At 36.8% G+C, this 13,869-nt stretch overlaps 1 protein-coding gene across 2 annotated transcripts in view; it reads right to left on the reverse strand.

Annotated features, from left to right (window-relative positions):
* Positions 1–13,869, reverse strand: part of oscp1b (organic solute carrier partner 1b) — a 40,303-nt gene continuing 26,434 nt past the window's right edge. For both annotated transcript variants that reach the window (XM_061915132.1, XM_061915131.1), the window contains exons 7-10: positions 10,718–10,787; positions 10,510–10,652; positions 10,370–10,433; positions 1–7,514 (exon numbers count right to left, since the gene is read on the reverse strand). In XM_061915132.1, the coding sequence (XP_061771116.1) occupies positions 7,386–7,514; positions 10,370–10,433; positions 10,510–10,652; positions 10,718–10,787 (406 nt within the window). In that variant the 3' untranslated portion in view covers positions 1–7,385. The remainder of the gene's footprint in view (positions 7,515–10,369; positions 10,434–10,509; positions 10,653–10,717; positions 10,788–13,869) is intronic.

The following is a 13,869-nucleotide window of genomic DNA, read 5'->3' on the forward strand; positions in this document are numbered from 1 at the left end:
TACGTGCACCGTGTTTTTATTAAAGTTTGTACTTTTATTCAAAGTTAGAGCAGACAGAAAGTGAGCAAAACATGACTAATTGCGGCGGCATGGAGAAGTGGTGCCAGGTTAAATAAGATCTGCTTCGTCCTGCTTCTTTCCGGGCGTGTTGCATTGTTGCCAAGTGGAATCATTTTCTCTTTCGGCAAATGTCGTTAAGCGTGTTCAAATTAAACTATGACTAAGCCAACCCTTTCAGAGGCCGTCCACCACGGTGAGTGCACCTGCACCAACTTTGAACACAGATAAATAATTACATCACATGAGCAGCTTTATTTACATCAACTAAACGGCCCAAAACAACCTTAAACTCTATCAGTCTTTCCCATATTGCTACCTGGAGTCATGTGTGCACCAGTTCAACTTTACAAACCCTGTTTCCATATGAGTTGGGAAATTGTGTTAGATGTAAATGTAAAAAAATACAATGATTTGCTAATCATTTTCAACCCATATTCAGTTGAATATGCTACAAAGACAACATATTTGATGTTCAAACTCATAAACATATATATTATTTTTGCAAATAATCATTAACTTTAGAATTTGATGCCTGCAACACGTGACAAAGAAGTTGGGAAAGGTGGCAATAAATACTGAAAAAGTTGAGGAATGCTCATCAAACACTTATTTGGAACATCCCACAGGTGTGCAGGCTAATTGGGAACAGGTGGGTGCCATGATTGGGTATAAAAGCAGCTTCCCAAAATGTGCTCAGTCTTTCACAAGAAAGGATGGGGCGAGGTACACCCCTTTGTCCACAACTGCGTGAGCAAATAGTCAAACAGTTTAAGAACAACGTTTCTCAAAGTGCAATTGCAAGAAATTCAGGGATTTCAACATCTATGGTCCAAAATATCATCAAAATGTTCTGAGAACCTGGAGAAATCACTCCACGTAAGCGGCATGGCCGGAAACCAAATTGAATGCCCGTGACCTTTGATCCCTCATATGGCACTGTATCAAAAACCAACATCAATCTCAAAAGGATATCACCACACGGGCTCAGGAACACTTCAGAAAACCCCTTGTCATTAAATACAGTTGGTCGCTACATCTGTAAGTGCAAGTTAAAACTCTACTATGCGAAGTGAAATCCATTTATCAACAACATCCAGAAACGCCGCCGGCTTCTCTGAGCCCGAGATCATCTAAGATGGACTGATGCAAAGTGGAAAATTGTTCTGTGGTCTGATGAGTCCACATTTCAAATTGTTTTTGGAAATATTTGACATGGTGTCATCCGGACCAAAGGGGAAGTGAACCATCCAGACTGTTATCGACGCAAAGTTGAAAAGCCAGCTTCTGTGATGGTATGGGGGTGCATTAGTGCCCAAGGCATGGGTAACTTACACATCTGTGAAGGCACCATTAATGCTGAAAGGTACATACAGGTTTTGGAACAACATATGCTGCCATCTAAGCGGTGTCTTTTTCATGGACGCCTGCTTATTTCAGCAAGACAATGCCAAGCCACATTCAGCACGTGTTACAACAGCATGGCTTCGTAAAAAAAGAGTGCGGGTACTTTCCTGGCCCGCCTGCAGTCCAGACCTGTCTCCCATGGAAAATCTGTGGCACATTATGAAGCGTAAAATACGACAGCGGAGACCCCGGACTGTTCAACGACTGAAGCTCTACATAAAACAAGAATGGGAAAGAATTCCACTTTCAAAGCTTCAACAATTTGTTTCCTCAGTTCCCAAACGTTTATTGAGTGTTGTTAAAAAAAAAAGGTGATGTAACACAGTGGTGAACATGCCCTTTCCCAACTACTTTGGCACTTGTTGCAGCCATGCGATTCTAAGTTAATTATTATTTTAAAAAAAAGATGAAAAGTTTATGAGTTTGAACATCAAATATGTTGTCTTTGTAGCATATTCAACTGAATATGGGTTGAAAAGGATTTGCAAATCATTGTATTCCGTTTATATTTACATCTTACACAATTTCCCAACTCATATGGAAACGGGGTTTGTAGATATGATTGACAACATACATTGTACACGGCTAATCTGCCAATTAAGACTCAGTAAGCTAAATAGTTCCAAACAAAACCACAACAAAAGGCATTTTAAATGGCAGCGGACTTATTTCAGTCGCACACGCGTTCCTGCATTGACTCAGCGGTGCAGTCGGGCCCCAGGTTAAGGGCCACGATAAACAAGTTTGGAGGTTTGCGTCTTTAGTGGCGTGCCCACCTTTTTGAGAAGAGGAACTTGTTGACGATGTAGTCATGCAGTATAAAGGTCACGTCCTTTATGAGAGGCTCTTTTAAATCACGTTGCAGTTATTTTGCTGCACCTAAATAATTGTATTGGCTTAAAAGCTGGGTATTAAAATTAATCATTTTAACGCCAAGTACATGTAATTAATACACAAAATGAGAAGCATATATAGAATACTATTTTTTTCAATGCTAAAGGTGCTAGTCAAGATATTCTTCGCCTGGGCATAATTTTTACCCCCTAATTATTAATAATTTTAACGTCAAGTACATTTAATGAATACACAAAATGAGCAGAATATATAGAATATTACTTATTTTTTTCCTTTAGCTAAACGTGCTAGTTGAGGTATTTTTCGCCTGGGCACAATTTTTTTTGTAATTATTAATAATTTTAACATCAAGTAAATTAAATTAATACACAAAATGAGCAGCAAATATATAATACTATTTTTTTTCCCTTAGCTATACGTGCAAGTCCAGATATTTTTTACATGGGCAATTTTTTTTTTTGTAATTATTAATAAGTTTAACGTCAAGTAAATTTAATTGATACACAAAATGAACAGCATTTATAAAATACTATTTTTTTCCTTAGCTAAACAAGCTAATCAAGATATTATTTACCTGGGCAATTTTTTGTTGTTGTAATTATTAATAATTTTAACGTCAGTTAAATTGAATTAAAACACAAAATGAGCAGCATATATATATAATATATATATATAAAATACAATTTTTTTCCTTAGCTAAACGAGCAAATCGAGGTATTCTTCACCTGGGCTCAATTTTTTTTTATTATTATTAATAATTTTAACATCAAGTAAATTAAATTAATACACAAAATGAGCAGCAAATATATAATACTATTTTTTTTCCCTTAGCTATACGTGCAAGTCCAGATATTTTTCACCTGGGCAAATTTTTTTGCTAATTATTAATAATTTTAACGTCAAGTAAATTTAATTGATACACAAAATGAACAGCATTTATAGAATACAATTTTTTTCCTTAGCTAAACGAGCAAATCGAGGTATTCTTCACCTGGGTACAATTTTTATTTTTTTTAATTATTAATAATTTTAACATCAAGTAAATTAAATTAATACACAAAATGAGCAGCAAATATATAATACTACTTTTTTTTCTTTAGCTATACGTGCAAGTCCAGATATTTTTCACCTGGGCAAATTTTTTTTGTTGTAATTAATAATTTTAACGTCAAGTAAATTTAATTGATACACAAAATGAACAGCATGTATAGAATACTATTTTTTTCCTTAGCTAAACAAGCTAATCAAGATATTATTTACCTGGGCAATTTTTTGTTGTTGTAATTATTAATAATTTTAACGTCAATTAAATTGAATTAAAACACAAAATGAGCAGCATATATATATATATATATATATATATATATATATATATATATATATATATATATATATATATAATAAAAATTTTTTCCTTAGCTAAACGAGCAAATCGAGGTATTCTTCACCTGGGCACAATTTTTTTTGTAATTATTAATAATTTTAACATCAAGTAAATTAAATTAATACACAAAATGAGCAGCAAATATATAATACTATTTTTTTTTCCTTAGCTATACGTGCAAGTCCAGATATTTTTCACCTGGGCAAATTTTTTTTTTTTGTAATTATTAATAATTTTAACGTCAAGTAAATTTAATTGATACACAAAATGAACAGCATGTATAGAATACTATTTTTTTCCTTAGCTAAACAAGCTAATCAAGATATTATTTACCTGGGCAATTTTTTGTTGTTGTAATTATTAATAATTTTAACGTCAATTAAATTGAATTAAAACACAAAATGAGCAGCATATATATATATATATATATATATATATATATATAATACAATTTTTTTCCTTAGCTAAACGAGCAAATCGAGGTATTCTTCACCTGGGCACAATTTTTTTTGTAATTATTAATAATTTTAACATCAAGTAAATTAAATTAATACACAAAATGAGCAGCAAATATATAATACTATTTTTTTTCCTTAGCTATACGTGCAAGTCCAGATATTTTTTACATGGGCAATTTTTTTTTTGTAATTATTAATAATTTTAACGTCAAGTAAATACACAAAATGAACAGCATGTATAGAATACTATTTTTTTCCTTAGCTAAACAAGCTAATCAAGATATTATTTACCTGGGCAATTTTTTGTTGTCGTAATTATTAATAATTTTAACGTCAATTAAATTGAATTAAAACACAAAATGAGCAGCATATATATATAATACAATTTTTTTCCTTAGCTAAACGAGCAAATCGAGGTATTCTTCACCTGGGCACAATTTTTTTGTAATTATTAATAATTTGAACATCAAGTAAATTAAATTAATACACAAAATGAGCAGCAAATATAAAATACTATTTTTTTTTCCTTAGCTATACGTGCAAGTCCAGATATTTTTCACCTGGGCAAATTCTTTTTGTTGTAATTATTAATAATTTTAACGTCAAGTAAATTTAATTGATACACAAAATGAACAGCATGTATAGAATATTACTTTTTTCCTTAGCTAAACAAGCTAATCGAGATATTATTTACCCGGGCAATTTTTTGTTGTTGTAATTATTAATAATTTTAACGTCAATTAAACTGAATTAAAACACAAAATGAGCAGCATATATATATATATAATACAATTTTTTCCTTAGCTAAACGAGCAAATCGAGGTATTCTTCACGATTTTTTTTGTAATTATTAATAATTTTAACATCAACTAAATTAAATGAATACACAAAATGAGCAGCAAATATATAATACTATTTTTTTCCCTTCGCTAAACGTGCAAGTCAAGATATTTTTCACCTGGGCACAATTTTTTTTCCTAATTATTAATCATTTTAACGTCAAGTAAATTAAATGAATAAACAAAATGAGCAGCATGTATAGAATACTATTTTGGAGGAATTATTCGCTATAAACAGCGCCCTCTGCTGTCATAATTAGTGCATCACCACTCAAACGACTTCCCCCCTTCAACAAATATATTGCAAAACATAACTTTTAATATCTTTCAACTGCCATATCCATCCACCCATTTTCTACTGCTTGTCCCTTTTGGGGTCACGGGGGTGTTGCTGGAGCCTATCTCAGCTGCATTCGAGCGGAAGGCGGCGTACACCCTGGACAAGTCGGGGCATATAAACATCATAATTGCATCGATATGCACTTTTCTGTATTCACCAATAAAAAACCAATACATTCATTAAGATATTTACATAATAAATAATGAAGAGTTGAGGCTGCAATGACTCACGCGTCACCCGAGTCGATTCAACAACGTGCGGGGAAACGTACTTGGGTCTTTTACCCCGCATCACGTCCTTTAAAATACATTAAAATATATTATTAATAATGTTTTATTTTTACTTTATTTATTTATTTAATTGATGCATTTGCAATTATTATTTAGTATTTCAAAAATATATATATATATCATAATAATAATAATTAAAGCTGCAAGCAGCGATGGACGGGTCCGCTTTGGCTGCTGCCCCCGCGACCCAAGCCCAGATAAGCGGTAGAAAATGGATGGATGGACAGAAAGCCGCCATTTTTGACAACAGCAGCAGCGCAATGGTTCTTTGCGGGCTCATAAAATCCAAACTGGGGTAGAAAATAAAACTCTTTCTTTAACTTTTAATCAGAAGGGTTCTCTCTCTCTTCTGTGCTTATTTGAAGCCGAAACGACAAACGGCCTCAGAGGAGATAATGTTTGAAAAAAAAGCGACGTCCCGTCCTTTGTGAATGACCGAGCATTTCATGGAAGATGCTTTTATACCCAACCATGGCACCCACCTGTTCCCAATCAGCCTGTTCCATCCATCCATCCATCCATTTTCTACCGCTTATTCCCTTGTGGGGTCGCGGGTGGCGCTGGCGCCTATCTCAGCTACAATCGGGCGGAAGGCGGGGTACACCCTGGACAAGTCGCCACCTCATCGCAGGGCCAACACAGATAGACAGACAACATTCACACTCACATTCACACACTAGGGACCATTTAGTGTTGCCAATCAACCTATCCCCAGGTGCATGTCTTTGGAAGTGGGAGGAAGCCGGAGTACCCGGAGGGAACCCACGCATTCACGGGGAGAACATGCAAACTCCACACGGAAAGATCCCGAGCCTGGATTTGAACCCAGGACTGCAGGACCTTCGTATTGTGAGGCAGATGCACTAACCCCTCTGCCACCGTGAAGCCCAATCAGCCTGTTCCACATAAGTGTTTGATGAGCATTCCTCAACTTCCTCTGTCTTTTTTGCCACTTGTGCCAGCCTTTTGGAAACACGTTGCAGGCATCAAATTCCAATTGAGCTAATATTTCCAAGAAAAAACTAAATTTAGCAGTTTGAACGTTAAGTATCTTGTTTTTGCAGTCTATTTAATTGAATACAAGCTGAAGTGAAGTGAATTATATTTATATAGCGCCTTTCTCTACTGACTTAAAGCGTTTTTACATAGTGAAACCCAATATCTAAGTTCCATTTAAAGCAGTGCGGGTGCCACTGGGAGCAGGGGGGTCAAGTGTCTCGCCCAAGGACACAACATCAGTGACTAGGATGGGGGATGTGGGGATCGAACCTGGAACACTCAAGTTGCTGGCACCAACCGAGCTATACCGCCCCTAGTTGAAAAGGATTTGCCAATCGTTGTATTCTGTTTTTAATTTACCATTTACACAACGTGACAACTTAACTGGTTTTGTAGTAAAAAGTCACCCATGATATCAACAAGAGCTACGTATCGCTTCTTATTTTAAATCATTTTTTAAAAAATACATTTTTTTTTTTTTTGTGGGATATGAGCTATCAAAGTGAAAAAAATCCCACCCACCCTCCGATGTAGAAATGTCAAACCGCCATTACCTTTACAGCAAAGTTTGTGCGTGTAGGTTGGAGTCCCTCCTTGCATTGTACAAGCCGCCCTACACCTGTGTGTGTGTGGGGGGGGGGGGGGGGGGGGAGGAGAAACACCTGAAGGTTTTCTGGTCTGCGCAGGTTGCAGCAAACATGTTTTGCTGGCACAGACTTTAATGCACGGCCGCCGGGGGCAGAACCCTTAGGGTCGTCACAGACCGTCCATCATGGCCAGGAGGTCGTCTCCTCTGCTGCTGGCACTGGGGGCGTGGTCCCGCGACTCCCGACTTTCGCTGAACTCTCCCATGATTTTCGCCAACTCCGCATTTGTACTTTGGTCCTGCGGAACAAGGAGACCGTTATTTAACACCGGTTGACTTCCCAAGTTGCAAAACAAGTAAATAAAAGTGAATGGAATGAAACTATTGCCAGTATAAAATGTCATTAACTGTGCAGGCAGTGAATCATTTAGCGTCATTTCCAGACCGGTTTATAAGCCACACCCATTAAAATTTAGGATTTTTTTTACCCGCCGGACTTTTTATTTCTTATTTTTGTCCTGTCCAGCTTCTCAGGCAAATAATATAGTTGATGTACAAACCCCGCTTCCATATGAGTTGGGAAATTGTTTGATTTGTTGTTAAAGGCCTACTGAAATGAGATGTTCTTATTTAAACGGGGATAGCAGCTCCATTCTATGTGTCATACTTGATCATTTCGCGATATTGCCATATTTTTGCTAAAAGGATTTAGTAGAGAACATCCACGATAAAGTTCGCAACTTTTGGTCGCTCATAAAAAAGCCTTGCCTGTACGATGTGCGCGTGACGTCACGGGTTGTGGAGCTCCTCAAATCTGAACATTGTTTACAATCATGGCCACCAACAGCTAGAGCGATTCGGACCGAGAAAGCGACAATTTCCCCATTAATTTGAACGAGGATGAAAGTTTCGTGGATGAGGAAATTTAGAGTGAAGGACTAGGAAAAAAGAAAAGAAAAAAAAAGGCGATTGCAATGGGAGTGATTCAGATGTTATTAGACACATTTACTAGGATAATTCTGGGAAATCCCTTATGTGCCTATTGTGTTGCTAGTGTTTTAGTAAGATTAAATAGTACCTGAAAGTTGGAGGAAGCCGGAGTACCCGCTGAAAGGATTTAGTAGAGAACATCCACGATAAAGTTGGCAACTTTTGGTCGCTCATAAAAAAGCCTTGCCTGTACCGGAAGTAGCAGACGATGTGCGCGTGACGTCACGGGTTGTGGAGCTCCTCAAATCTGAACATTGTTTACAATCATGGCCACCAACAGCTAGAGCGATTCGGACCGACAAAGCGTCAATTCCCCCATTAATTTTAACGAGGATGAAAGTTTCGTGGATGAGGAAATTTAGAATGAAGGACAAGGGAAAAAAAAGAAAAGAAAAAAAGGCGATTGCAATGGGAGCGATTCAGATGTTATTAGACACATTTACTAGGATAATTCTGGGAAATCCCTTATGTGCCTATTGTGTTGCTAGTGTTTTAGTAAGATTAAATAGTACCTGAAAGTTGGAGGAAGCCGGAGTACCCGCTGAAAGGATTTAGTAGAGAACATCCACGATAAAGTTGGCAACTTTTGGTCGCTCATAAAAAAAGCCTTGCCTGTACCGGAAGTAGCAGACGATGTGCGCGTGACGTCACGGGTTGTGGAGCTCCTCAAATCTGAACATTGTTTACAATCATGGCCACCAACAGCTAGAGCGATTCGGACCGAGAAAGCAACAATTTCCCCATTAATTTGAGCGAGGATGAAAGATTCGTGGATGAGGAAATTTAGAGTGAAGGACTAGGGAAAAAAAAGAAAAGAAAAAAAAAAGGCGATTGCATTGGGAGCGATTCAGATGTTATTAGACACATTACTAGGATAATTCTGGGAAATCCCTTATCTGCCTATCGTGTTGCTAGTGTTTTAGTAAGATTAAATAGTACCTGAAAGTTGGAGGAAGCCGGAGTACCCGGAGGGAACACACGCATTCACGGGGAGAACATGCAAACTCCGATTAGCAGCACTAAATGGGCCCTAGTGTGTGAATGTGAGTGTGAATGTTGTCTGTCTATATGTGTTGGCCCTGTGATGAGGTGGTGACTTGTCCAGGGTGTACCCCGCCTTCCGCCCGATTGTAGCTGAGATAGGCACCAGCGCCCCCCGCGATCCCAAAAGGGAATAAGCGGTAGAAAATGGCCACGGGTGTGTTGACCGTCAGAGTCTCTAAGAGAAGTCACGCAGCTGCAGCAGGACGGAAGCTCCGCTGATGTCTCCGGTAAGAGCCAACTTATCCATCCATCCATCCATTTTCTACCGCTTATTCCCTTTCGGGGTCGCGGGGGGCGCTGGCGCCTATCTCAGCTACAATCGGGCGGAAGGCGGGGCACACCCTTGACAAGTCGCCACCTCATCGTAGGGCCAACACAGATAGACAGACAACATTCACACTCACATTCACACACTAGGGCCAATTTTAGTGTTGCCAATCAACCTATCCCCAGGTGCATGTCTTTGGAAGTGGGAGGAAGCCGGAGTACCCGGAGGGAACCCACGCATTCACGGGGAGAACATGCAAACTCCACACAGAAAGATCCTGAGCCTGGATTTGAACCACTGTGAAGCCCAAGAGCCAACTTATTACCACAATTTTCTCACCGAAAATTGCCGGTTGACATGTAGTCGGGATCCATGTTCGCTTGACCGCTCTAAACCATACTAAAGCTTCACCTTCGGGAATTTTAAACAAGGAAACACTGGCTGTGTTTGTGTGGCTAAAGGCTAAAAGCTTCCCACCTACATCTTTCTTCTTTGACGTCTCCATTATTAATTGAACAAATTGCAAAAGATTCAGCAACACAGATGTCCAGAATACTGTGTAATTATGCGATTAAAGCAGACTACTTATAGCTTGGATCGGGCTGGAAAATAATGTCCGCTACAACCCGAGATGTCAAACCGCGATATTTTCAACACGACAGTTCGCGGGAAATTTAAAATTGCAATTTAGTAAACTAAAGCGGCTGTATTGGCATGTGTTGCAATGTTAATATTTCATCATTGATATATAAACTATCAGACTGCGTGGTGGGTAGTCGTGGCTTTCAGTCGGCCTTTAAAGCGGCCGCCTTAACGACAAAACGCTGCGGGAAACCTGCATAAACCTTGTACCTTTGTAGCTTGAATGTTTATAAATCCATACGACAGCTCATCTGGTCTCGACATTAACGCCTCTCTGTAAAAGCAAAATGTTTGGAAAAAATCAATAAATAAGATACTTTATGACTTGCGAAAGGAGAACCGGGACTCACTCTTCCTCCTGGTCAGTAGCAAAGAGGTTGACCCGGAAGCTACTGTCCGAGTTCCCGGGAGGTTTCTGGACGTCCAAGCCTCCCATGAGCCGGGCCAAGAGATTGAGCTCCTCTTTGGCCAGCGGGTTGGGAGCAGCGTTGACCTGCCAGCACACCCAGCTTCAATACACACACCTAACCAGGCCTACAGTCGGAGAACGTCCTTCACCTTGGTGTGCTGAGCAGAGTTCTTCGCCGTCCCCGACATGTGTGTTTCCACTGGCCGGCACACGCCGTACCTGCACGGGAGCCAAGGCAAGAACTATGAGCACCAGAAAGCACTAATCTTTTGATTCCTTTTTCAAAGAGTCGATTCATCTAAATAAATAATTCCAAAAAACTGCTGCATAATAGACTGTATTTATGTTATTCACATGTGAATAATGCTGTATAATAGACTGTATTTATGTTATTCACATGTGAATAATGCTGTATAATAGACTGTATTTATGTTATTCACATGTGAATAATGCTGTATAATAAACTGTATTTATGTTATTCACATGTGAATAATATTGTATAACAGACTCTATTTATGTTATTCACATGTGAATAATGCTGTATAATAGACTGTATTTATTATATTCACATGTGAATAATGCAGTATAATAGACTGTATTTATATTATTCACATGTGAATAATGCTGTATAATAGACTGTATTTATGTTATTGACATGTGAATAATATTGTATAATAGACTGTATTTATGTTATTCACATGTGAATAATGCTGTATAATAGACTGTATTTATGTTATTGACATGTGAATAATGCTGTATAATAGACTGTATTTATGTTATTCACATGTGAATAATGCTGTATAATAAACTATTTATGTTATTCACATGTGAATAATATTGTATAACAGACTCTATGTTATTCACATGTGAATAATGCTGTATAATAGTCTGTATTAATATTATTCACATGTGAATGATGCTGTATAATAGACTCTATTTATGTTATTCACATGTGAATAATGCTGTTTAATAGACGGTATGTATGTTGTTCACATGTGAATAATATTGTATAACAGACTCTATTTATGTTATTCACATGTGAATAATACTGTATAATAGACTGTATTTGTTATTCACATGTGAATAATATTGTATAATAGACTGTATTTATGTTATTCACATGTGAATAAGGCTGTATAATAGACTGTATTTATGTTATTCACATGTGAATAATATTGTATAATAGACTGTATTTATGTTATTCACATGTGAATAATATTGTATAACAGACTCTATTTATGTTATTCACATGTGAATAATGCTGTATAATAGACTGTATTTATTATATTCACATGTGAATAATGCAGTATAATAGACTGTATTTATGTTACTCACATGTGAATAATGCTGTATAATAGACTGTATTTATGTTATTCACATGTGAATAATGCTGTATAATAGACTGTATTTATGTTATTCACATGTAAATAATCTATAATAGACTGTATTTATGTTATTCACATGTGAATAATGCTGTATAATAGACTGTATTTATATTATTCACATGTGAATAATGCTGTATAATAGACTGTATTTATATTATTCACATGTGAATAATGCTGTATAATAGACTGTTTTTATATCATTCACATGTGAATAATGCTGTATAATAGACTGTTTTTATGTTATTCACATGTGAATAATGCTGTATAATGGGCTGTACTTATATTATTCACATGTGAATAATGCTGTATAATAAACTGTATTTATATTTTTCACATGTCAATATTGCTGTATAATAGACTGTATTTATGTTATTCACATGTGAATAATGCTGTATAATAGACTGTATTTATATTATTCACATGTGAATAATGCTGTATAATAACCTATATTTATATTATTCACATGTCAATAATGCTGTATAATAACCTGTATTTATATTATTCACATGTGAATAATGCTGTATAATAGACTGTATTTATTTTATTCACATGTGAATAATATTGTATAATAGACTGTATGTATGTTATTCACATGTGAATAATGGTGTATAATAGACTGTATTTATGTTATTCACATGTGAATAATGCTGTATAATAGACTGTATTTATGTTATTCACATGTGAATCATATTGTATAATAGACTGTATTTATGTTATTCACATGTGAATAATGCTGTATAATAGACTGTATTTATGTTATTCACATGTGAATAATGCTGTATAATAGACTGTATTTATGTTATTCACATGTGAATAATATTGTATAATAGACTGTATTTATGTTATTCACATGTGAATAATATTGTATAACAGACTCTATTTATGTTATTCACATGTGAATAATGCTGTATAATAGACTGTATTTATGTTATTCACATGTGAATAACATTGTATAATAGACTGTATTTATGTTATTCACATGTGAATAATATTGTATAATAGACTGTATTTATGTTATTCACATGTGAATAATGCTGTATAATAGACTGTATTTATGTTATTCACATGTGAATAATGCTGTATAATAGTGTCAACGCAAATCCCATAGGACTGATGGAAGGATGGTCAGTGCCTGAGAACTGCTGCCTACCACCATGACCCCGCACTCCCTTCCCTCTGTTGCTGGACATCTCGAGACGTCCGTTGTAATATGTATATGTGCTTTGCTTTGGAGGTTTTTTATCTCACCTTTTGTGTAAGGGGCGCCGGAAGTTGGCAGACCCGTCAGAGATCCTGTTCTGTCTGCCTGTAATGTTTGTCTGATCTTGAATGGGATTGTGCTGAAAATTTTGATTTCCCCTTGGGGACTAATAAAGTATTTCTGATTGTGATTGTTGTGTTGATATCAGCTATAAGTATCAGCACATGCCTTTTGCTCAATTTTCCCCATTTGATGAGTCACGGCCTAAAAAAACAATCCATTTTTGCATTCCTGTTATTAAAGTTCCTGGTCAGGCTGATGAGAGACGTGAACTCGGTGATGGACCCCAGGAAGATTAGCGGCTACTGTTTAGCAGCTAATGGGGATCCATTAAAAAACAAATAAAGGACAACATTGTCGACTATAAAGCTCGTTAGCCTCCTTTTGTTACGAGCGAACGACGGCAATTAGGAAGTGTTATTGCAGTTGGAACTGTCACAACACCTATTGTTCTTGCAAAATGTTGATTGGAAGTCAGAGGTGGGCTCTTGTATTTACTCAAGAAACTATCTTCTACCCATGGCTTCCCCGAACTCCTCCCTTTCTACACTGTGGACCAGCTCTATACTCTGTGCAGGATCCTGGAGGGTTCATGGGAGTTTGCCCAACCAGTCTACATGTGCTTTGTGGACTTGGAGAAGGCATTGGACCGTGT

Source organism: Nerophis ophidion, linkage group LG11, assembly GCF_033978795.1.
Source record: "Nerophis ophidion isolate RoL-2023_Sa linkage group LG11, RoL_Noph_v1.0, whole genome shotgun sequence".
Taxonomy (NCBI): domain Eukaryota; kingdom Metazoa; phylum Chordata; class Actinopteri; order Syngnathiformes; family Syngnathidae; genus Nerophis; species Nerophis ophidion.